Here is a 26,826-nt window from a genome sequence, read left to right on the forward strand (position 1 = left end):
GACAATATTAATTTTATTTGTTGGTGACGATGCTTCTTCTGGAGGCGATAGCAAGCATCCTTTTCTTCACTATCCAGTTCTGCTGTTAGCCCATGCTGCATTCAGTGCCGTAGCTGTAGTGTATCAAAGTCATCGGATTATTTGTTTCCAGAGGTTTCAGTTTAAATATTTCTGTCTACTGAGTTATGTTAGTTACTCTAGATTCTAATAGTTTTTCGTCTATCCAACTTAAAGAATTCTTCATTATTTTTAAGTGTTCGCAAAAATGTTTGCACATGTAATTCATTTTTATATTTTAAAACACGTGCAGTGTTGCACTGTTTACTCAGCACTTATTGCAGTTGAAAATATAAACAGTCAGGACTGGATTTTAGAGTCACTGAGAAAATGACAGCAATCACTCCTGACCTCAAGAAATGTGATCACAAAGATTTGTAAATCTCTGTGGCATGAATTTCCCCTTTCCCCATTAGAGTTCAAATTTGGCAACAAGTCAAAGACATCTCCAACTATCCAGAAGTGATATCAGTAAATTGCCAGTCTCAAAGTATCATAGACAGCAAACAAGGAAGTTAACGTTCTGAACATACTTCCCTTCTAACTTAATTTTTCAGAAAGTGAAATAAGTGATTATAGTTGGATTAAGATAGAAACTAAAATATATTTTAAAAGAAAATTTAAATGTATTCTTAATCATATAGATTAATTTGCCATTCAGTAATTGTGAAGATTGTACACCGTTGCAAATCCATTTACATCTCACGCAGCAAGGATCAACTTATTTGAAGGGCTTTTACAGTGAGATTTAACAGTATGAAAGTGGAATTCATTGAATTTTGGGATTGTACTCTGAGATTGTCTCAACAGGACACTCTGTGGAAGGGCAACGAATCATTAACAGCAACTTCTGGATTTCTGCATTATTCTGCACGTCCATGGATTCCAAAGTTGATGTCAGTTTTAATGAAGTCATGATAGCAAAATGTTATTTCCATGGCACTAGAGTCCCACTTTTCCATGTGTTGTGAATTACATCCAAATTCTTCAACTATTTGTGCACAACTTTAAGTTGCTAACTAAGAATGTTAGCAGGAGAGCGTGACATCTCAAGGCCTGATTAAGACTATTTCATGAAAATGCAACTGTAGAAAAAAACTTTTCAAAAATATAAACACATGAAAAAGAGGCAATCCTGTTAAATCTTTTTGTTTGGCCTTCAAGTTAACAAATCAGCATCCCTTGCTCATCATTTATTGTAATTGTTTGAAATTTGAAATATCTGTCCCCTAGTCTTGAAATCCTCCATCCGAGGGAAAAGACAATTACAGTTAACCTATCTATATCCCTCATTATTTTATTAATTTCTATAAGAGTCAATTCAAGGGGTCATATTGGTGCCCTTGCTTTTCCTGAAGTATTTTAATAATTTGCATCTAGTTTTTCTTAAACAACGCATGTGCTTGTTATTGTGCTTTGCTTTATTTCATAATAAACAGTAAGGACCATTTTTAAGATCAATTGTATATGTCTGTCCTGATAACCCATTTCAAACACTTTAAGTTAAAGGTAAGCAGTTTCTGCAAGTTAAAATAGCTAGTAACTGGATGTGAGACCTGCTCCTTGAAAATCTGTCCAAAATAAAACTCGAGGTGGAGGAATGCACATAAATTACAAAGAGTTCTTATGTAGTGAGTCACTAACATGAATGCTCTAAATATTTTAACAGTTGCAGCATATTTCAACTTTAGACTTTATGCTATTGAAATAGATGGCAAGAAATGAGGCCCAGGGCTATCTTTACAATAACTTTCATCAGGCATTTCTATATCTTTGTCATCATAACCTGCATGGGTCCATATCATAGAGTTTTGAAGGCTCTTAATTTTTTACAGGCCTCAAATTACTGACGTTGATAAATATCGATGCTCAGGTTAGGATTTACAAATCAATAAGGGACCAGTGATAAGAACATCCCTCTTCAAACCGACATTCTGACACAATCAGTGGCAAAAATAAAAAGTAAGAGAGAGCCACACAAAAGAAATGCAATGAATGAATTATCTAGACTTCAGGAATAAGATTGCCTGCAGTTTCAGTGCTGCATATTAGAACACTTTGTCATCATTTATAAATTACCCTATAGTCAGCAATGCACCTTACTGTTAACTACACAGGGAAGAGTTGACATACTATGACAGAGATTGGCTAGGAACCCTCCAAAACTCCAATAAGGATAAATGCTTCCCACTTATAATTAAGGAAGTTAATGCATGAGCCACACAGACCAGAAAAGCTGTAGGTTCTATCCAGGACCAGCATTGCTTTGGTAGATCCCAGACAAGGATGGATTTAGTAACACACAGTGGCCTTAGTCTGCTGGGTTATCAGTGATTAAAATCAGCATCACTAGAAATGTGGTAAGGTTCAGATTCAAAGTTTAGGAGTAGATTTGTAGCTCGGGTGCTCGTTGTTGTGGTTCTGTTCGCCGAGCTGGGAATTTGTCTTGCAAACGTTTCGTCCCCTGTCTAGGTGACATCCTCAGTGCTTGGGAGCCTCCTGTGAAGTGCTTTTGTGCTGTTTCTTCCAGCATTTATAGTGGCCTGTCTCTGCCGCTTCCGGTTGTCAGTTCCAGCTGTCCGCTGTAGTGGCCGGTATATTGGGTCCAGGTCGATGTGTTTGTTGATAGAGTCTGTAGATGAGTGCCATGCCTCTAGGGATTCCCTGGCTGTTCTCTCTTTGGCTTGCCCTATAATGGTAGTGTTGTCCCAGTTGAATTTATGTTGCTTGTCATCTGTGTGTGTGGCTACTAAGGATAGCTGGTCGTGTCGTTTCATGGCTAGTTGGTGTTCATGGATACGGATCGTTAGCTGTCTTCCTGTTTGTCCTATGTAGTGTTTTGTGCAGTCCTTGCATGGAATTTTGTACACTACATTGGTTTTGCTCATGTTGGGTATCGGGTCCTTCGTTCTGGTGAGTTGTTGTCTGAGAGTGGCTGTAGGTTTGTGTGCTGTTATGAGTCCTAGTGGTCACAGTAGTCTGGCTGTCAGTTCGGAAATGCTCTTGGTGTATGGTAGTGTGGCTAGTCCTATGTGTTGCAGCATGTCCTCGTTCCGTTGTCTTTCCCTTAGGCACCTGTTGATGAAATTGCGAGGGTATCCGTTTTTGGCGAAAACCTTGTATAGGTGTTCCTCTTCCTCTTTTTGCAGTTCTGGTGTGCTGCAGTGTGTTGTGGCCCTTTTGAATAGTGTCTTGATGCAACTTCGTTTGTGTGTGTTGGGGTGGTTGCTTTCATAGTTTAGGACTTGGTCTGTGTGTGTGGCTTTCCTGTAAACCTTTGTGGTGAATTCTCCGTTCGGTGTTCTCTGTACCATCAAGTCTAGGAATGGGAGTTGGTTGTTTGATGACTGGAAGCCTACGTCTAGTGGGGTTCCACAGGGATCGGTCCTTAATGTTTATGATGTAAAAACAATTTAGACTCAAATGTAGGAGAGTTAATAATTGAGTTTGTGGATGATATGGAAGCCGGTAGGGTGGTGTATAGTGAGGACGATAGCCTTAGATTACAGGAAGGACTAGGTTGATCAGATGGGCTGATCAGTGGCAAATGAAGTTCAATCTGGATAAGTGTGAGGTGATACACTTGGGTAAGACATACAAGATACATGGTGATTGATAAAACCCTGGGAAACACTGAAGATCAGAGGGACCCGGGTATGCATGTCTAGTGATCCCTTCTGTACTGGGACAAGTAGATAAGGTGGTTACGAAGGCATATGGGATACTTGTCTTTATTTGCTGAGGCATAGAACTTAAGAGCAGTGAGGTTAGGCTGGTTCTGTATAAAATACTAGTTAAGTCACAGCTCGGTAGTAGTGTGCAGTTCTGGAATCCACATTACAGGAGGGATATGATAACACAAGAGAGGGTGCAGAGGCGATTTACTAAGCTGTTGCCTGGGCTGGAGAGTATTAGTTATGAAGAGAGATTGATATCCTGGGATGTTTTCTTTGGAACAGAGAATATAAGAAGAAGGCGCAGGCAATTCATCCCTCAAACCATTGACATAATCACAAGTCCACTTCCCTGCTCGCTCTCCATAAGCCTTCAACCCACTACCACTTAAAACTTTATCTCTCCCTTAAGTTTGCTCAAGGTCCGAGCATCCACCACATTCAGAAGGAGTGAATTGCACAGATTCTTCCCTTTTAAAAGAAGTAATATCTCCTCATCTCAAAGACTAAGGAAACTGAGGGAGTACATAATTGAGATGTATAAAATTATGATGGACGTAGACAGGGTACAGGAAGAAACTTTTCCCCTTCTAGCTGGATCAACGCCCAAGGGACATAGATTTAAGGCAATGGGCAGAAGATTTAAAGGGGATAGCAGGAACAACATTCCCACCTAGAAATTCCCAGGTGGAAATCTTGAACTCACTGCCTGTAAGGATGGCAGAGGCACAAATTCTCATAACATTTTAGAAATATTTCAGAATACATTTGGCAATGCCAAGGCATACACAGCTTAAGGCCAAGTTCTGGAAAATAGGATTAGAATAATTGGGTGTTTTTGATTGGCACAGACTCAATGGACTGAAGGGCCTTTTTCTGTGCTGTAGATCCTTGTGCTTCTCTAAAGGATCAGCCACTGCCTTTGTGAATGAACAGCCTGCTGTCACTTGTCTAGGCTGACTCAGGGAGAATAGGCAATCAGCTGTTCATAACCAGCACCTTTGGAGATGGACTGCAGAAAAGGAATCCATTCTGATAATGGTGATTTAGGATGAGCACTTGAGTCAACTTAACACTTGAGCTAATGATATTTTATGGCTATTACATATACAAGTGAATTTCTTTTTCTTTCGCCCATCTTATCTCCAGATCTTACAATTGTTAATTTGGTTTCAAAACAGTGAATAATTCAATTACAGATCCACTATTGGCAGCTTCAGAAGCAGAACGAAACTCAAAAAATGAAGATCCTCTTTCTCCCAGAGAACATTGTCCGCTTAAAAAACTTAACCAGCTATACAGTTTATGTGATTAGTGTGTCAGCATTCAATGCTGCTGGAGATGGACCCGGGAGTGAACCAGTTGAGGGAAGGACACATCAGGCTGGTAAGAGAAAAGTTTACTGTTTGTACATCAGTCAAAGCTATGCAATAATCTCTTATGAAAATATAATTATTACAGAAATCATTATGATATCCTAACAGTCATGCAATAAATATATTTTGAAACTATTGGGAATGTTCTTTCTGCCCCTGACATTTGTGCAATATATTTCAATACAGGTCAATAACTGTCCTCATAGTTTCAGAGTTGTTTATCTGGGGGGAATCTATAACATATGATTGGGAAACTACATCAATATGCATGTAAGATTTGGCTGGATCCCTCAGTTTGTACAAAAGAAGAAACAGTAAGCAATTGCTTGCACTAGAACTAGTATTGACCAGATGCCCCAGTGCTTCTGACTGCAGATGGGCCAGCAAATCGGTCACTCCAGATACTACTTGTCATATTAAGAGATAAAAGGAAGATCTTGGACCCAACCCCCTCCCCACCTTGCAGGCCCCAACATCCCCCATTATGGGGTCTGATATCTTCCAACTACCTTGACTTCCCTGAACACTCAGTCACTTACCATGCCACCTTTCACTTTGGCATTCTACCTGGTCAAATTGACTCTGATTCTGGACTTCAGAATAGCGCACCTGACTGCTGTGAAAAAGGGAGCATTGCTTGCTTTCCCTGAACAGTTCTGTGCTATGTGGGAACTGTTGGGATAGAAGGTTGGCGGCTCTGCATTTCTGAAGGAGCCATTATCGGAATCTCCTGTCAGAAAAGTGGAGTTTTTATGACATTGAACAGAAGTAAAGTAGAAATCTGAGAGATTGCCACGCCTTAGAAAGCCAAGCCCCTCATTTCCCTAATAATACTGTCATTGTGATTGGTTTAGTATTAACAGCATCTTTGTGAGGTAAATACACAAGCAAACATAGCAGCTGTTTCTTGACCAGTTTATTATTTGTGGGCATCTGGAATTCACTAGCTGTAAGGATGGTAGAGGCAGAAACCTGATAACATTTAAGAAGTATTTAGATGTACACTTGCTATGCTGGCAAATGGGATTAGAACAGTTAGTCAGTTGTTTTTGATTGGAAGAGAAAAAAGTTTTTTTCTATACTGCAGACCTCTATAACCCATGACTGTAATATTTCAATGTACCATGTAACGTGTTGTCTTCGGAACAAAAGGAAATATTACATACAATCAACTCTATGCAGCCACTTTTAGAAATACCGTACCTTTCTGCAGTATCACACTGAAGCCTCTTTATTAAACCATTAGTGAATCTATTCCTTTATGCTATCTCCTGCCAACACAGAAAACAACACTTGTATAGAAATTAATGGACATAATACATTAATATAGAGATCACAACAGAATTAATATAAAGCCTCAAATCTATATCTTGATTATTTTATATTATGCTGTTTTTAATGCTCATACTGATGTAGCATTAAATTAACCTAACACACAGATAATCCATAACTACTTCCCATGATTGTTTTTCTTTTTCTAGGTCGTAAACAGTGAAATACAATTTTTGGAAGTATTATTATAGAACAAAATTACTTCAAGTTCATTAGGGTCACTGCTAAACTCAACTTGCAATTTTTGCATTGTAAAATTTGACAGATTTGTTACATTGTCTCTGGGTCATTATTCAAAGAATCACTGCTGAATTGGTTTACAGTAGTGATATTACAGAGCTGCACTAGACTTTGTCTCAGGATTGTTATATGATACTGCTCCAGAGTTCTCTTCTATCATAACAATGATAAATTTATTCTTAAACAATATACTGTTACTTAATACCCAAATTTACAACTCTCTTGTCACCTAAGAGAGATGTGCATCTGACAATTAGAAAGATGAATCATTGGTAGCTCCACTCCTACAGTTAGAGTCTACATATAATTTTGCTGCTGTCTGCAAAGAACAACAGACTTTGTCTTTTCTTCATGATACTTATTATGAAATAGTTGCTGAGTCAAATCTTTAGAAATCACTTCGGTTTTTGCAACATTTGCAGCTTTTTTCACATGAAGGTTGCATTCAAAGCCTTTGACTTTCTAATACTTAACAACATAAACCAATATATTTATTGTTCTATTTACTTCCCATTCTCCTAAGCCTCGCTCAGGCCATGCATCATTTTACAGTTTATTGGAGCTAAGCATTGTCCTTCCTTTCTTAACTGTCCTGAGCAACTGGCATGTTTTGGCCTATAGTAATTCAGTTTGTTAAAAGACCAATTTCATATTGTTACTCAGAGTGTTTTTCTAACATATATCTTCCAAGAAGGATTTTCTTCTTCCAAACTTTCCTTAGTCCAAGGATATGCTTAACTTTGCTTCAGCTTAGCACCTCCCTTTGAAAGATAATTAAGATCAGCAAATACATATATGGAAAATTACAGATATAAATTTATACCCCTACCCTACAGTTCTGTAACATAACTTTCTGAAATCTCAGTGAGTGTACCCAGCTTGTTCCATTGAAGAATTATTTGTTCAGCTTCTCTGGTGACTTCTTCACTGAGTCTCACCAACAAGGAAGACTACAGATTCATTCACCAGTTCCATCTATGTTACCTAACATTTAACTGTCTAACTGCTAAAAGTGCAAGTTAGTCATTTGTAGAACTGATTTTTTTTCCATTTTTGGGTAGTGTTTTTTTAAAGAGATTCATGGTGCCCAGTCCTCCATTGGCTATGACAACATTTTTCACCAAATCTTTTGTTCTTCATCTCATTAGTTAAGCAACTGGCCTGTGCAGGCCCCCATCTTGTGGAAGCGCACGACTGGAGAGGCGGACATGCTCAAAGTGAAAGGATTTGCAATGTTCATGCTGCTGGTGCCATTTTTAAACATGACCTTTACAGCATTTCAGATGCTACAAGTAGGAACAAGCTTTTACACAGTGGTCCTGCACTGTAATTCCCAAGGAAATTGCCAACAAAGAGTTAGCTCCTGGGAGATAAGCAGAAATTGCTGGAAAGCTCAGCCGGTCTGGCAGCATCTGTGGAGAGAAGTCAGAGTTAACATTTCAGATCACATGACCCTTCCTCCGAACTCACGCAATGCGAAATGTTGACTCTGATATCCCTCCACAGATACTGCCAGATGAGCATTTCCAGCAATTTCAATTTTTGTCTCTGATTTACAGCATCCACAATTCTTTTGGTTTTTATTGAGTTAGCACCTGAGTTTGCTGACAAGGAGCTGGTGGATGGCATGGTAGAAACAAAGGCAGCGCTACATCCTGCTAACTGGCAAAGAAGGCCATGCCCCCTGTCCAAGACAGACTGGACCAAGGTAGCAACCTGAGTCAATGGATTGAAGCAGATGAAATGCAATGCATAGAGGCACAGGAAGAAAGTTCATGATCTTCTGCTATCTCTCACTCCTTAAACCATGACATTTATGACTGCAACCAAGGCATTTTACTTTAATGTGGACAACATTAATTGTGTTAGGGCATGGCCTGCATAGATATTCCACTCGTTGCTGGGGGCAAAGATTCATTCTATCTATCAGCTTTCCAAGGTATCACACTGTCATTCAAGGAAGGGAGATGTTCATGAGTCCACTCTCCCTCAGTGCATTAGTTTGCTTAGAGAAACTGCACAAAGTGCTGTGTCTCTTAGGTTGAATGCTATCTTCCAGGATGCTCACACAATACAAAGTAATTTAGCATTCTACATGAACTCTGAAACATTGAAAGACAACCAATGATGAAAAGGTCAAAAGGGAGTTCCTTAGTTTTCTTCTCAATCTGCTGCCTATCATGAGAGACCTCACTACACAACACTCAGTTATCATATGCTGACCGAAGCCTTAAGATGGATATCCTCAGCAGTGTTTGACACTAGTGAACCGCCTCTCTGCTGCTTTTTCCCCATCAACACAACCCGTGATGTATAGATACATAAAAGTGGGACCAGGCAAAGATAGCAAATGTAATATCAGCTGGATAATGAAGCACTTATTCAACAATAAACAAGATCGAGGACTGAAAAAGTAACCAAGTCTATGCATACTTTGCATTAAACAGTGGCTGCTTTCCAAATAACCAACAGAAAGTTACACAATTAAAGGAATTCCAAACCAAGTTTATTTATGCTGGAAGCGAGTTTCAGTTAGGTTCTCTCTGGATTCTCGCACTTGATGCAAACTCTGTCATGGTCTCTTTAATGTCCCTCTCAGTCAATGTCCTGATCTTCATCCTTATCATCATTCTCACAAGATTCCTCTCAGTGCCGCAATTCCTTTGCATTCAGGACATATCTCCTCTCTGTTGACTCCAGATATTAAGAGCACATTGTACAATGATGTAGCATCCTTTTCAAGGTTTATCTTGCAGGGCCCTATTGTAGGCATTGGCATGTCATCTTAAACAGGCTGGTCCTGCTGATTCTCTGCATTACTCTGAGGGTTTCATACATTAGTCATGAGCCATGTCTGGAGCAGAGCCCATGTTTCCCAATAGTCATCCTTCTAATGCCTGAGGATCATGGAAGGACACAAGAAATTGAATTCATCATATGTATACATTATGGCAGTCCCAGAATGTCTAGTGCACACCTCAAAACCTAGTCAGATATAATTGGAACATTGATGGAGTGGAAGCCATTTCCATTGATGAACTTTGTGAGTTAATGATAGGATGCTCTCAAATCAACATGGTGCATTCCAAAACACCCTGCATCTATGGGAAAAAAACTTACTGGCTACTTGATGCTTCTTGTCACAGGGAAAGGTTATGAAGGTGAAAATGGCATCAGTAATGTTGTGGGTCAAGATTTGGGAGATCCCACACAGACCCTGAGTTGATCCTTGAAATGTGCCATTGGCATAAAATTCAGAGCAGTTAGAACTTTGAGGGCCATCCAGTCCTTCTGAGCACCGTTTCTGCTCCAGCTGATGACATAATTCACTGATGGTGTCCAGGACATCTTTAATCTGATCCTGCACTGTCTTTCCAAGAAACTGATAGCAAAAAAGCCAGTAAATGAAGAGATTGTACATTCTCCTCGGCTTTCTTTTTGGATCTGCACTGCTGCTTCTCTTTCTGGAGGCTTTGCAGCAGCTACAGGAGTTTGCTGTTTCAGTTAACAATATTAAATTATTCTCTCGTTTGACATTGCCTTCCATCTGAAGCAATGCCATGGGGATTGCAGCCATGGCAATGCCCATGTCAGACATGTGAGCAGATAATCTGTGGGACATGTTAGAAAGAAAACATCATTTCATGGGTAGTATTCCTGAACACTGTCATCATTCACTGTGAAGTGCCATGTTATACCCTGACATGTATTCCATGGGGGCTTCATAGAGAGATAAATGTCAGGCCTGAATAAGGAGCTCTGAGGGATGTAACCTTATCCAAACATGTGTTGTGCAGCCACAATGTTCATGCTATAATGCAGAAGTGAAATTCTGGCTGTAAGCCACCATGATGGTGCCCTCCTCCCAAAAATAGGTACTTTTGAACATCACAAACTGACCTTGCATCCTTGCGGTTTAGTGTGCAAAAGTGGCAGCTCCGAAGTTTTGTCTTATGAACATATGAACAAAGAGCAAGTGTAGGCCACTCACCCCTTTGAGCCTGCTCCACTATTTAATCTGACTAGGGCTGATCTGATTCTAACTTAAAGTCTTTGTTCCTGCATATCTTTGATTAACTTAGATTCTTGATTATCAAGGGGATTTATCTCCCTCTGCCTTAAAAAAAATTTAAAGATTCTATATTCACTGGCTTTTCAGGACGGGAATTCCAAGACATTCCACCCTCAGAGATAAAAATGTTTCTTCATCCCTGTTTAAATGGGTGACCTTTTATTTTAAATAATGACTCCTAGTTCTAGATTCCCTCGTAAGAGGAAACATCCTTTCTACAGTCAAATGGTCAAGTCCATTCAGGATAATGTATATTTGAATTTAATCACCTCAGACTTTCCTAAATACAGGCCTAATCTTTCTTCATATCACAGCACACTCATTCCGGGTATTGATTGAGTAAATCTTCTCTGAACTGCTTCCAAAGCATTAGCATCCTTCTGTAAGTACAATGACCAGTACTGTACACAGTATTCCAAATGCTGTCTTGCCAATTCCCTGTATAACTGAAATGTAAGCTCAACTTGAGCATTGAATTCCTCTCGCAGTAAAACAAAATGTTCTGTTAGCTTTCCTGATTATTTGCTGTACCTGAATGTTAACCTTATGTGATTCATGCACTTGAACACTCACATCTCTCTGCATCTCAGAGCTCTGCAACTTCTCACCATTTAGATAACGTGTTTCTGTTTTTATTCATACTGCCAAAATGGACAGTTTTACAATTTCCCAATTGTACTCCATTGGTCAGATCTTTGCCCACTCATTTAAGCTATCTATATCCCTTTGTAGGTTATTTACGCCTTCTTCATGACTCACTTTCCTACCTATCTTCTGTCAATTGCCAATTTAACTACAATACCTTCAGTCTCTTCATCCAAATCATTTATATAAATTGAGTTCAGATCTGAGAGTCGGCCCCTGTGCACAGTGCTCATGGCATCTTGCCAGCCTGAAAAAGATAGATTTATTCCTAGTCTTTGCTTCCTGTTAGCTAAACAATCTTCTATCCATGCCAATATGTTGCCCCCTACAGCATGAACTTTTTATTTTCCACAATAGTCAGTTAATAATTAGCCTGGTTCCAGCAGAAGTCTTCCAATTTTAGCTATAAAATGTGTTTCACAGAAAAGCCTAAGTGGCACTTTTAAGTTACTGTCTAATAAGACTTACTTGGCTGACATGTCAGAGGCAATTAGTACAAACAATGTAATGGTCATGATTGTTGAGGCTAAACTGGTAATGTCTATTCTTGGAAAACGATTGACCTGCCGATAAAAATCAGTTTGAAGCCAGATGGGTGGCATGGCATTTGTGAATCAGTGGATGCTTGATTAATATAATTGGCCTTAGGGCGGACCTCACATTCAATCAATTATACTCTAACAACAATGGGAAAGACATTTTTTCACTCTGTCCGCTCTGCATGTGGTAGCACTCATTTGAGGTGTGACCATTTAAGTAAGAGAGAGGAGGGCTGCCAACATATTGCAAATGTGACCCACATTCGTAAAGATAGCAGCATTGAAGCAGAGTCCAGAAACCTCCATTCTTATTGCTCATTTCATTTTCTGAGCTGCTGCTACCTTATTGCAGACTAATTTCTAACAGTCGGTCAATAAATTTGGGAACACCAGAACTCACCTTAATTTATACTATGTCTTTGAAACAATGGTAATAATAAGCATAAAAGCCATCTTATTTTCTTTCCAACAAAATAGCTAAAGGTGAATTTATAATTGTCTATCAGTTTGCAATACCAAAGTTCAAGAGTTTTGGTTTGTTATTTTATTGATAACAGTACTGGGGTAACGTTTTTTTCTGGAGTACTGTGTACGACCTTGGTCATCCTGCTATGGGAAGAATATTATTAAATTGGAGACGATTCAGAAAAGATTTACCAACATGTTGCCAGGATTGGAGGGTTTGCATTATAAGGAAAGGATGGATAGGTTGGGACCTTTTTCACAAGAGTGTAGGAGATTAAGGGGTGACCTTTCAAAGGTTTATAAAATTACGAGGGGCATAGATAATGTGAATAGCAAAGGTCTTTTACCTAGGGTAGAGGAGTTCAAACTAGGGTGCATATTTTTAAGGAGAGAGGCAAAAGATTTAAAAGGAACCTGAGTGGCAATCTTGGCTGGCATGCCCAAGGTGAACCGCAGGGTCTGTTTCCATGCTGTGTGACTCTATGACTGTATAACTTGAGCAGGCTCTGCAATTAGATTGCAAGACTGCGGGCTGATTGTAATTTGATAATGGTATTTACTGCACCTTTTGCATAGTTAGAAATTTAATAATCAAACAATATTATAATACATCACGTGGATAAGGATGAGGTGTTTGCCAAGAATGTTCAGTACACACTTTATCCAATAGCTCATAAGACACACAAAATGGTATCCTCACTGCACCATTAGAATCATGCAAGCATATAAGCACTGTTCTTGTGGTGCGGTGCTAGTGTCCTTACCTCTGAGCTAGGGAAGCCTGGGTTCAAGTCCCACCTGCTTCAAATGTGTGTCATAACATCCCTGAAAATGTTGATTAAAAATATTATAGGAACTGTTTGATGACTAAAGAAATCAATAGTGGGCCCACTTTTGTTTATCATTTATGTAAGTTTATATTTATATTTGGATGAGAATGCAGAAGGCATAGTTAGTAAGTTTGCAGGTGACAACAAAATTGGTGGTCTAGTGGACAGTGAAGATTACAAAGAGGTCTTGATCAAATGGGTTGAGAAGTGGCAAGAGGAGTATATTATGAACCAGTGTGAAGTGTTGCATTTGGTAAAATAAACAAGGGCAAGACTTATACAATTAATGGTCAGGGCCTGGATAGTATTGCAGAAAAGAGAGATCTAGGGGTTCAGCTACATACTTCTCTAAAACTTGCACCACAGGAAAACAGGATGGTTAAGAAAGCTTTTAGCACGGCTGCCTTGATTGCTTAGACCTTGGAGTATAGGAATTGGGATGCCACGCTGAGGTTGTAAAGAATGTTGGTGAGGCTGCTTCTGGATAGCTGTGTGCAGTTCTGATTACCCTGTTATAGGAAGGATATTATTAAACTGGAGAGATTTACCATAGAAGTGTTGCCAGGATTGGAGGGTTTGAATTATAAGAAGAGGCCGGATGGGCTGACACTATTTTTCACTGGAGCTCAGAAGGTTGAGGGGGTGACCTTAAAGAGGTTTATAAAATCACGAGGGATATAGATAAGATGATCAGATAAGATTTTCTCCCTAAGGTGGGGGGAGTTCGAAATGGTTTGCGTGAACTAGTTGGACCTCAGTGTCTGTTTCCATGCTGCATGACTCTATCTGGAAGTTGCATAAATATAATAATAATGGTGTTGCTGATTAGTCATAGCCATTGTGATAGCTACACATCTGGCCTTCTGTGTTGAAAAAGTCAATAATTTTTCAATATAAATGTCTAGGAAAGAGGAGAATGGAAGTTAATTATTTTTTGTTTTCTTGTAAATTTAAGATAAAGCAGTCAGATCAGTTACATTTTTCTCATTGTAAATGGAAATATTATTTATATTCACAAATATTTTGTCTATTGTTGCGTCCCTTTTCAGTTTCTGTCATCAAAATATATGAGCCATTATATATTGTGAGAATTCAGATTTCAAGATTACGTTATCCTATTTTTCAGACAGTTAATTGTCAATATTGAATCAGTTTCATCAATTTTAGCACAGCAATGTATTTAGTGATCCAAAAGTAGGCATTAATAGCTGAATTACTGTAATGAAGTCTGAATGTTTTTATGTAACAGTCAAAATGAAATTATAAGGAAAGCTAGGAAGAAATAAGATGTTTTTTCTGACAGACTTTAATGTAGTATTGAGAATTGAAGATGAAATTCTCTTTAGAATTGACATGCTGTTTACAAGGATTTTAATGTGTGTTGCTTATTTTTGTAGATTTTATTGCGGCAAATTATTCAACAAAATCAAATCTATTTGTTAAGATAAGCATCATTTAATCAATGAAGTGTTCTCTTTTTAACAGTCAAATGGCCCAGAGATTTCAAGGAGTAGCATTCACAGTCAGATTGCCCCTCTGCTTCATCTCTTTTTCCTTGAGATGTCAGTCCTGCATTTCTAGCCAGCATATCCAATCTAGAACATACCTGAAACCAAACAGTTCCCTTATAGGGCAGGTCAGAGGAAGTCAAACCATACCCAAGGTACACCAGTCACTGTGCCATGTGGCTCAGTGGTTAGCTATGGAGCGGGTTCGATTCCAGCCTTGGATGATTGTCTGTGTGGAGTTTACATATTCTCCCCATGTCTGCATAGAGTTCCTCCAGGTGTTCTATTTCCTCCCACAGTCCCAATGTGTGCAGATTAGGTGGATTGGAGCTGAAAATGTGTTGCTGGAAAAGCGCAGCAGGTCAGGCAGCATCCAAGAAACAGGAGAATCGACGTTTCGGGCATAAGCCCTTCTTCAGGGCTTATTTTCAGCTCTGATCTCCAGTATCTGCAGTCCTCACTTTCTCCTCGAAGATTAGGTGGATTGGCCATGCTAAATTGTCCCATAATGTCTGGGCTTGGGCAGGTTAAGTAGGGTTAGCTATGATAAATGTGGAGTTATGGGGACAGGATGAGGAAGTAGGATGGTGTTGGAGGTTCGATGTAGACTCAATGGGCCAATGGATTCTGTGATTCCATGTCCTGTGTTTTAAATGTCTCACAGCAGAGCTTGCCAATTTTACTGTGAAAAGATAAGAATGTAAAGTGTAAGGTGAGGGTGGCAGTTGATTAAGGGTTAGGCACCAAGTAAGAAGAGTGCCAGATGGGCAGAGTGCCAGTTAAATGATAAAGTATTTAGGGTAGTTTGGGGTTGGTGAGGGTAGGAGAAGGGTCCAATGGCAAGTGAGTAGGGTGCCTTTGGTTCGATGGCACTGGTGGTGCTGGGTCCAAAAGAGAGAGCTGGGGGAATCAAGTTTAGCAGGGAGGAGGAGGATTTCAAGTCTGGTAGCGAGGTTGTTGGTATTGATCTGGTGCCAGGGAAGGTTAGGTGAAGATGATTGGGATGCTTTAGGTCTGGTGAGAGGGTGTTTTATCCAGCAGAGAGGGAGGGATATCCGGGCTGGCAAGGGAATTGTTGGATTCTATGGGAGAAAGAATTGTGTTGATTTAGGCGGGTTCTTGATTGTCGGGGCTCCACGGCAGAAAAGGGGTTTGTAGTAGCGGTGAGTTGTGGGGGTCAGTTTAATAATTACCCAGCAGTTAGACTAGGTTTTTAATCCTCTGAATTTTCCTTGGTAACTATTAGCTTAACTGAAATGTATCCCTCCAAATAAAGACAGGAGCATTATCTCTTGATTCCTTTAACCACAAGTGCTATATCTATCTCCTTTTTGAAAACACATTGTTTTAACCTCAACAACTTTCTGTTGTCGTGAATTCCACAGGCTCACCGCTCTCTAGGTAAAGAAATTTCTCTTAATCTCAGTCCTAAAAAGGTTTACCCTTTATCCTTAAACTATGACCCTTGGTTCTGGACTCCCCCCAACATTGGGAATATCCTTCCTGCATCTAATCTCTTTAGTCCTGTTAGAATTTTAAATGTTTCTAAGGGGGTCCCCCTTTTGTTTTAACATCTAGTGAATACAATTCTAATCAACCCAATCTCTCCTCATACATCAAGCCTACCATCCCAAAATCAATTTGGTAAATCTTTGCTGCACACCCTCTATAGTAAGAATACCCTTCCTCAGATAAGCAGAACAAAACAGCACATAGTGTTCCAGGTATGGTCTCACCCATGCTCTGTACAATTGCATCAAGACATTCTTGTTCCTGTACTCTAATCCTCTTGCTATGAAGGTCAACATACAGTTTGTCTTCTTTACTGCCCACTGCACCTGCACATTTACTTTCAGCCACTGGTGCACAATGGTACCCAGGTCTCGTTGAACACTCCCCTTTTACAAATTACAACCATTCAAATAATAATCTGTCGTCTTGTTTTTGCTACCAAAGTGGATAACCTCACAGTTAACCACATTGTACTACATCTATCATGCATTTGCCCAGTCATACATCGCAACATCTCTCATCTCACCCTTCCACACAACTTTGTGTCACCAGCAAATTTTGCGATTTAATATTCAGTGTCCTCATCTAAATCACTAATATATACTGATTCTTGCAGGACCCTAGTAGTCACTGCCTGCCATTGGGGAAAAGACCCGTGTATTCCTACTCTTTGTCTCCTGTCTGCTAACTAATTTTCTATTCATCTCATTACATGACCCCCAACCCCATGCGCTTTAATTTTACACATCAGTCTTTACATGGGACTTCATTGAAAGCCTTCTGAATGTCCAAATAAAACACAACCACTGGCTCTGCCTGATCACCTCCAGTAGTTACATTCTTGATAAATTCCAGAAGATTTGTCAAGCATGATTTCCCTTTTGTAAATCTATGCTGACCATGTTTAATTCTCCCACCGTTTTCTAAGGTTTGCTATAAAAGTCTTGATTACAGTCTGTAGCATCATGTCCATTACCGATGTCAGACTCACTGGTCTGTAATTCCCTGCTTTCTCTCTACCTCCTGTTTTAAATAATGAGGTTAGCTACCTTCCAACCTATAAGATCTGTTCCAGAATCTAGAGAATCTTGGAAGATGACCACCAATGCATCCACTATTGCTAGGGCCACTTTCGTAACTACAATGGCATGTAAATTTTCTCCTAACTTTAATGTTCTTTCAGAGGTTCCAGATGCAAGAAAATTGCCTATCAGGATCTTCAAATTCCTGGGCAATTCCCATGGAGTCCACTGTGACTAGATCTCTGCATCGAGCTGTGTTACAGCCCCATTCTAAGCTGCTCCAACAACTCCCCGACTGTCAGAATATCCTGGCTGCATAGTATAGGAACTCTTACTTGTTTTAGCGAGTTTTGAGAAGATTTATAGCTCAGGTTGAGGTTCTGGATGTAGGTTTGCTCACTGAGCTGGAAGGTTCATTTCCAGACTTTTCATCTCCCTGCTAGGTAGCATCTTCAGTGGGGCTCTGGACAAAGCACTGCTGATAATTCCTGCTTTCTATTTATATGTTTGGGTTTCTTTGGGTTGGTGATGTCATTTCCTGTTCTTTTTTTTCCCAGGGGGTGGTAGATGGGGTCTAACTTGATGTGTTTGTTGATAGAGTTCCGGTTGGAATGCCGTACTTGTTCATTTGACTGTTGAAGGAGAAGGACACTATTTAACTATTCAGCAAGAGGTTCTATCTGACTCTGAAATGCAATCGAATGAAAATTCCAAGGACGTAATCTAGCAATATCATCATTTAATTCACAGCCTCTGCAGAACTGGATCAGTTGTGCAGAGATGGTTATTGTTGCTTTATTTTTTTCAATGAAAAAGTACAGGATAATAATGTTTTTTTTTCTGTTTTCACAAAGAAAGTAGATTCCCAGGCAAGAGTTAATAACCCACATGCAAGGGAAATGCATAGTTCATCGCTCTTTTTACAAGTATATAAAAAAAGCACGCATCAGTGTAAAAATAATACTGATCTTATAGTTGTTTCATCTTAAATTCACAATTGTTCATTTAACTGCCCACCTGTTCATGATAGTATTGTATTAGATATCGTTATGACCTAGCTGATTTTATTATTCAAAGTCCAATCCCAGTTGAAATATGGCTTGATCGATCATATTTTGTTCTTTTCTATTTAAAAAGTTGGTCTTTCACTGAACACAAGCATGCAATGCTGTAGATTTGCTTTTAACAATAAAACAAATTTATTTGGCAAAAGAAAAGATAAAGTAAGATAAATCAAGCTATTTTCATACAATGTGATCTGAAAGATTTCAAGACTTGCAGTAGTAACATAATCCCATCTATCCCAACAGCATCACTTTACAATACTCAAACTTCAGAGTGTTCACCTCTCTATCACAACCATAAGTTGAATATAATTGTGTCTTTTGACTCCCAGTTTTTAAGAGTTTGGTAGCCTCTGGATCATTAGTACAATTCAACATAAACTTTCTCTGCTTTAAATAATATCTTTTGGATTCTAAACAAACACTTATGGTCTGGAATTGTCACATTAACCCTATTACACTAAGGTAATCTATTTCAGAACTACCTCCTTTCTTCAAGGGAAATATTTTATCCATCTAACTTCACTAAGTTTTGTGCAAAGTGAAACCAACAGTTTTCCGAGCTGTGGAATGTCCCCTAAAAGCAAAAGAAAATGCCTAATCCTTCTAAATTTAAAGCAAGTTAATGGATCCTCAATGTTTATTCTGTCCTCACGAAAAGCTCTTCCAATGCAAACAAATTCCCATTATCATTCTAGGAAGTCTCACTCTTACTGGTTTTTAAAAAAAATTATTGCTCCAAAAATACTGACAAGTTAAACATTAAACCCAAACTCAAACACTCAAACCAAAACCCACATAGCGCATTCAAAACTCGCACCCCAAAATGAATGATTTTAAAACATACATAAATCACACACCTTATATCATAATATTGGTTAGCAAAATAAAAATAATTTTTGCATTGGAATATATCCTATTGGATTTCTCAATCACTCACTTGGTGATAGAGGAATGCAGTCAGGCACTAATTTCATTCATGCAGCATTTCCTTTTGACAGGTGGAAGGAGTTATTTGGCTGAAAATGAGGAAGAAGAAAAAAATTATTTCAAGGAATGTGGTTCCTCTTGATTCATAATACTTTCTAATGTGTATTTCAATTTACTTTGTATTATGCAAAAACAAAAGTCTTTCATCTCAGTCTGAGGGTATTTACATTCCTTTTTATTTGTTTAATTGTCATATTTGTTGTTATCAATAGGGTGAAAAGAATCACTCAAAGTAAACTAACCTATATCCACTTGTGCTGTCCTCACGCACCATCAATCACTATTGGTAAAATTATTGTGAAAAATGGGTACAATTTGAAGAAAGCTAATGGATTCATGTGAACACAATAAGTCATGTATCCTCTTGAGTCATGGGTCCAGTGCCACCTGATATTAGAACCAGCAGAGCAGCTAAAAGAAAATTGTTAAGCAGATGGTACGGTCTCTGTCTTTGGCACGGTCATCAGAACATCATTTTATATCTGTTTCCCATGTGATATGCACATCAGCCAAACAGATTTTTTTCTTCTTCCTGTTGGAATATGCACTTTCCTCCACTTTCCTTGGCCTGTGAATGAAAATCTGCTGTCGACTGTGCTAAAGACTGAATAAATACATGCCAAATGCAGTACGTTATGAAGGACTGATTATGGCAGAGACATCATTGTTCAAGAAGTACTAAGGAAACACCTGATTAAATTGCATTGGCACAGTCATCAGGATTATTCAATACAATAACCTCTGGACCAATGCCAATCAGCTAACAATGTTAATGTTGGAAACCAGTTTCTGCAAATATACCTTCTCACCAATGTACTTTTCTCACAAATTCTATTGTAACACACTGCATGAAATATGTGTTAATACAGACTGTGGTAGAGTCTGAAGTTTGTTTTTATTCACAGGCCAAGGAAAGTCCTCATCATATAACAAAGTGCACTTCCTATAAGAGGAACAATTCCACTCAAGCTGTAGTGCAAGCATTATGAAAACAGATCCAAATCACATCTACATATACCCCCTTTTAATTGTTGTTAAAGAGTACTTTAACTGCAACGCTCAAATTTTTAGTGAAATGGAGATGTTGAATTAACCAGTGACTATAGAATTAAAAATACTGCTTTAAAATATATTTATATGTGACTTTTTGTATTTTGCTGATTCGCCAGCTCCAAGTGCGCCCAGTTATATTACATTTACTGAAGTTACCTCCACTACGTTGAAAGTGTTTTGGGGAGAGCCAGCAATGCCCAATGGAATTCTTGAGGGATACAGATTGGTTTACGAACCATTGGAATCAGTACAAGGTATAATATTTGCTATGATCATTGGGCACAGTGTTTAATAGAGTAACCTATTTCTCTGCTGTGTAGAAATGTACATGCTAATTCTTTTCAAAATAAACTGAGATTATAAAAGGATCATATCAATTGAGCAGCCCATTTTATGGGTCTGTCCAATTTTATTTTACTTGACAACAAAAACAAAAATTGTTGGAAAAACTCAGCAGGACTGGCGGCATCTATGGAGAGAAATCAGAGTTAATGTTTGGAGTCCTTTTTCAGAACTGATAGTAGCTAGGAAAAGGTTGCTACTTAGTTAAGGGCAGGGGGAGTAAATGATAGGTGGAGATAGAGCCTAAAAAGAGAGAAAAACACTTGAACAATCAAAGAAGTGGATAAAGGTCAGCCTAAGGAAATGAATAGCTGCTATTGGGAGACTATTAGTAGCTGACAATGAGTTATGTGCGGTAGCAGCCCATGTGATGACAAGGCTTGGTGTGTGGAGTTGGGGGAAAGACCGGGGGAAAAGTGCTCAAGCCCTAAAATTATTGATCTCAATATTGAGTACAGAAGGCTGTGGAGTTCCCAAGCAGAAAATGAGGTGGTCTTCTTCCAGCTTGTGCTGAGCTTTGCTGGGGAGCATTGCAGCAAGCCTGAGACAGGGATATTTGCCAGGGAATACGGTGATGTGTTGAAGTAGCAGGCAACTAAAAGCTCGAGGTCTTTTTTGTGGGTAAAATGTACGTATTCTGCAAAGTGGACACCCAGTCTGCACTTCGTTTCCCCATTGCGGTCTCTTGATGTCTCACCACAGATGCTGCCAGAAGTGCTGAGCTTTTCCAGCAATTTCTATTTTTGTTTCTGATTTCCAGCATCCACAGTTTTTTTGGAGATAGTTGTTTATTTAATTGACCATTGTTTTGCACTTTTGAACAAATTCTAAATTATCTCCAGTAAGTTCTTAATTCAGTGTAAATGGATAGCAAAGCTCTTTATTGTAGATTCAAACTATTTTGTTCACAGATGCTAACGTTTTCCTTCGGTTCTGAGACACAGCATTATCAGTTATTTGGAACAGTTCCTTCATTCATTCATTCTTTTTGTTTAGGTGTGAGTAAAGTGGTGACAGTCGACCTGAGAGGCAACAATCAACGCTGGTTGAAGGTTCGGGATTTGTTTAAGGGGGTCCCTTACACCTTTCATGTCCAAGCCAGAACCTACACCTTCGGCCCTGAGATAAGGGCTAATGTTACACCAGGACCAGAAGAAGGTAAAACTCGGAAGTTGTATTAGCCTGTATCCTGATGTTACTGAATTAACTCTCCAATTCTGATATTTTTGTCATGGCAGTGATTTGAGGCGTGTCCCAAGGATTCAGAGATCATACAGATATTAATGCAGGGCCCCATTATAATTTTCTTCTTTCATGTCTTGCCTGTCAGTCAGTTGGATTGGCAGCCTGGCCACCTACCAGGCTGGAAAACCACGGTGGCAGGCAGGAACTCTGATGGTCTGCAGCAATTAGAAAACATCCAGGTCTGGGGAGGAGAGGTGAGCAATGGTGATAAACGGGCAGTTGGCAGAAAGTGATTATTGTTCAACCCAGAAGAAAAACGCAGTTTTAAAAAAAACTTGGAAATGGACATACCGGTCATACTGGAGCACTGTCCTGAGGTACAAAAAACATGTTGGACCAGTGCACATCATTCACAAGCTTTGCTATTATTTTTTCCATCCGTGGCCTAGGGCACGTGCAGACCAGAGATCAGGAGTTGGGAAGGGATTGGGCATTAGGTGATCATAGAGTAGGCTTGAGGTTGAGGGGTGACATCAAGCAATTAATATTGAGCAGGCCAGAGATCAGCATTTGGGTGGAGGTGAGGAAGTAGATGTGCTAAGAAGCTTAGGCCACACTTCAAAAAACGGCCAAACGTTTGATTGAAAAGCCACAGGACGCACTCCAGCTCCTGGACCACATAATCTTCTAAAAAGCACATACCTGATGGAAACAAAAGCTGTTTTTACATATCACTACCAGGTTTCTTGAACCCTGCAAACTATTACATTTAATGTAGGCTCCCTTTAATCTGCACTCTCGGAGCATGATTTATATACTACAATGGAGTGCCTTTCCTCTCCCAAAAAAGAACACCCACAATATACAATCCATCATCATAGAAATGGTGGATGCTCCATAGCGACAGATTTCCTGATGATTTAAACTTGAACCATAGCTTAGTCCCATCCATCTCCTGTTTGCTGTGGGGTATATGTACAACAACAGTCCCCATTCACCAAAAGAAATCAGTAATAGCAAAATTAATCATAAAGATATACTCATGTGTAAAAGAGGCAATCAAGATAATCAATATTTGTTTCCCAAATTACCTCATAGTATTTCAACTTTTTACCACTTGCATTTAGTTTTATACCAACTATTAATCAATGTTGAAAGTCCTTTATCTAGTACCATTAGTTTCAAATAGGGTTGCCATCTCTGTTTGTATGTGTTCTTGGAGCTTTAATTACATGACGTCTAATCATGTTTGCAAATTTATACTTCTAATAGCCAGGACCCACATATTTGAGCAATTTTATGATTTTGTTTGGTATGTGAAATTCTGAGAATTAGGAGTCATGTGTTGTGTACAGGCATGAAATTCTGCTGGATACACTGGAGGATTTTAGCACCCTCCCCCATGGTGAGCTAAGACGCAGGAGGATGGCGGGAGGTAATAGACCATGGATGGCTGGCCTGCCCAGGGTCAGTTGAGGGCATTAAATGAACAATTAATGTGCACTTAAGGGCTTTGTCAGATGTTCAGCAGGCAGAGGGCTTGCCAGATGGAGAACAAACATCTGCATGATAACTTGCAGTCTTAAGAGTCTTGGAGTTATACAGCATGGAAACAGATGTTTTGGTCCAGCTACTCCACGCAGACCATGATCCCAAATGAAACTAGTCCTATCTAATTACACTTGGCCCATATCCCTTCAAACCTTTTCTATCATGTACTCATTCAAATGTCTTTTACATGTTATAAATCTAACTGCATCCACCACTTCCTTTGGTAGTTCATTCCACACACTAATCACTCTGTTAAAAAAGTTGTCCTTCTTTAAATTTTTCTCCTCTCACCTTAAAAATACACCTGCTAGTTTTGAACCTCTCCATCTCCTTGCCGGATGAGAAGGTAGTGAAGTTGGGGGGACTTCCCTCACTGAGGCACTGTGGTTTCTTATCAAGGCTGGCACAGTGGCTGAGTGCTTAGCACTGCTGCCTCAGTGCACCAGAAACCCGGTTCTGTTCCAGCCTCGGGTGACTGTCTGTCTGGAGTAGGCACGTTCTCCCCATGTTTTTGTGGGTTTCCTCCAGGTGTTCCAGTTTCCTTCTGCAGTCCAACAATGTGCAAATTAGGTGGCTTGGCCATAGTGAAATTGTCTTTCGTGTTCAGGGATGTGTAGACTAGCTGGATTAGCCATGGTGAATGTGGGGTTATGTGATGGGGTTGGGTCTGGATGGAATGCTCTTTGTAGGTTTGGTGCAGACTTGATAGGTCATATAGCTTCCTTCTGCACTGTAGGATTCTGTGAGAGGATTGGCAGCAGGGGATGGAGGGGGAAGCATGCTGCCACCTCCCTGACCTTATTGCTGAATCCACTTCGCCACTGTGACCACCCTCACAAAAAAAAACTGTGACTCCCTTCCATCATCTCTTTCTTATTGCCTGAGATCCAGCAATAATACTAGGTTTTGGTAAGTGTTGTACTGATAGCATTCACTGTATCCCTGGTGGCATTGCTAATTAATAGGGCTACCAGTCTCCAATTGACCAGCAGCTCTAGGCAAGCATTACCTTTTTCCCTGGGGTCTTTGATCCACTGTCCATCATTAATGTCATGGGCCTTCCCAAAGGAAATGACATAGGGCTCTCACCAGCTCTGCAGCCACCAACAAGCCCCACTTTCTCCATTAATCCAATCCATTGTAACTACAAGTGACTGCTTCCAGGTTTAGCAAAACTTGTTTTAGCAAAACCAGATAAAGATTCATTTCAGCAATAATAACTACAATCCAGAAGGAATATTTAGTGTTTAATGAATAATTATGCATTTTTGCTGCACTTGGCCAGTGTGTTGCATACTGTGCATTAAACTTGAAATCCCAATCGTATTTTGGGCAGCTATTAGATTTTATCTTAAGCACCACATTAATGTCCTAACAACTCAAATTCATTCTCCATTTCCTGCAGATTGATGATTACAATTACTTAACAAGATAACTATTTTTAATGATTGTTATGTTTGTCAATTACTAAATAAAATATCAAATTTCAGTAAATGCAGTGAGTAACGTAAGTTTTAAATCATTTGCATTCATCATTTCATTCCACTGATATTTGCCGGTTGCATAGGACTGAATTTTTCCAGCCCCATTATGGTCAGCTTGGAAGCAGGAACAGATGGAAATACATGGGGACATCTCATCGGAGCAGCTTCTTGACACAGTCCCACTGACAGGAAACAGACTGGGATTAGGGTTGACTGCCTGCTCCATGAAGGCAGGCAATCAATTAACACTGCGAGGCTTGAGTTAGGGTGATTTATAAGCCTTGCCATTATTTTTTCAGCAGTTGAGTGACAATGCCATCCTGTGTGGAAGCCACTAGTTCAGACTAGAAGCTATTAGTACCAGAAGCTCCAAGAATCAACAAGAAAAGCCACATAAATGGACCAAATGATTTTATCTGGAGTGATTTTCCCCATGCTCCAAAGTGTCCACCATCTTTGGGCCCTCTTGATATTTCATTTCTATCCATGTTCTGTTAGTTTCTCCATGTAGCACCCTTGCTCTGCCTGACCTGTCTCAGCGGTACCTACCTGTCCTGGTAGACTTACAAGGCTCGGGAGCTAATAGAAGTATCAGTCCTCTGATTGGGCCAGCAGCATTGTGAGCTGAAATGCAAAGGCCACCTCTGAAGACTGTGCTGTTGAGTGCACTGCTGGCAAGTGCAAGCTCTGGATCCCTGTTTGTTCCCGATATCAGGTTCCTGACACCAGTATTAAATTCCAGCCCATACATCTTAAGCAAAGACATCTTTGAGCTGATGTGCCATTTCTCTTAAGCATTTCTGTAATGTCTAGCAAATCTAACAAAGAAATGCAACATGAGTTTTTTTTAGCATTTTCTATTTACATCACTGGGATGTTAGTTGAGTTTCCTTCAGTATTATGGCATTTCACTTATCCCAAAGGCTGTTATATATGTATTAGCTATGTAAGCATGGCTGTTCCACCACTGAACTCCACATCAAGTATGGCACTTTTTAAGGCAATTATTGTGAAATGATGTCTGAAAGATACCATCACAATTTGAAATTGCAGTAATCATTTCCATGTGAATTGACAAAAACTGAGAACCAGAAAAATGTACTTTATCATCCATTTATGTAGTCTTAAAAATCTGTTTATATCACCCATCCAACTCAAAAATTTACTCAAAAGAAATACAGCTTATTTTCTACCTGGATGTTAATTTTCATTACTTATTTTGCAAAGGATCTCATTGAAGGAGTGATAGAATTTCATCAGCCAATTACATAGGGAAGCTGAAAGAACATATCTGTGACTATGCTACATGTAGCACACATAAGAAACCAATCTCTGATAAATGTTGTCAGGCCAGATAGTAGGCAAAGGTTTGGCATTTCACCAAAACAACGAGAAAAAACAGTTGGTTTCTGCTCAGTTAACCATTGACTCTTAGCAAGTGGAGTGACACAGACAAAACCTTGAGAGGCACTTGCCTGCTAGCCAAAGCATGTCCTTGCATGGGAAGAATTAATTAGTGGGCTTGAGGAAGACAGAGAGAAATCATGTTTTCTTTTAAGATTTGTATTTCCAGCAGTGTTAAAGGATGCACTTTCATTTTGTGGAATGTGAAATTGGGAATCTAATAAGGTTCAGTAATGCACGGTGGATCAATAACATCACAAGACAATTCTCTAGTTCAGTCCCCATGTGATCCTACATCCAATAGTACATTTAACAGAAGAGCCTTGAATATGGATTCATGGGGAAACGTAATAAGCAATGTTTGTGCTGTAACAAGCATTTTTTCCTTCACAACACCTGGTACCAAGATAAATGGGAAATGTTGTCATGACAATTTCTAATTCATTCAATAACTAGCCATTTCTAACTGCACTTAGACTCC

General features: G+C 39.4%; 1 protein-coding gene across 3 annotated transcripts in view; it reads left to right on the plus strand.

The window, feature by feature from the left end:
* The window catches only part of sdk1a (sidekick cell adhesion molecule 1a), a 903,166-nt gene that overhangs the window by 839,848 nt on the left and 36,492 nt on the right, over positions 1-26,826 (plus strand). For all 3 annotated transcript variants that reach the window (XM_072559294.1, XM_072559292.1, XM_072559293.1), the window contains 3 exons: positions 4,931-5,117; positions 20,496-20,633; positions 21,718-21,879. In XM_072559294.1, coding sequence (XP_072415395.1) covers positions 4,931-5,117; positions 20,496-20,633; positions 21,718-21,879 — 487 coding nt within the window. The remainder of the gene's footprint in view (positions 1-4,930; positions 5,118-20,495; positions 20,634-21,717; positions 21,880-26,826) is intronic.

Source organism: Chiloscyllium punctatum, chromosome 40, assembly GCF_047496795.1.
Source record: "Chiloscyllium punctatum isolate Juve2018m chromosome 40, sChiPun1.3, whole genome shotgun sequence".
NCBI lineage: Eukaryota > Metazoa > Chordata > Chondrichthyes > Orectolobiformes > Hemiscylliidae > Chiloscyllium > Chiloscyllium punctatum.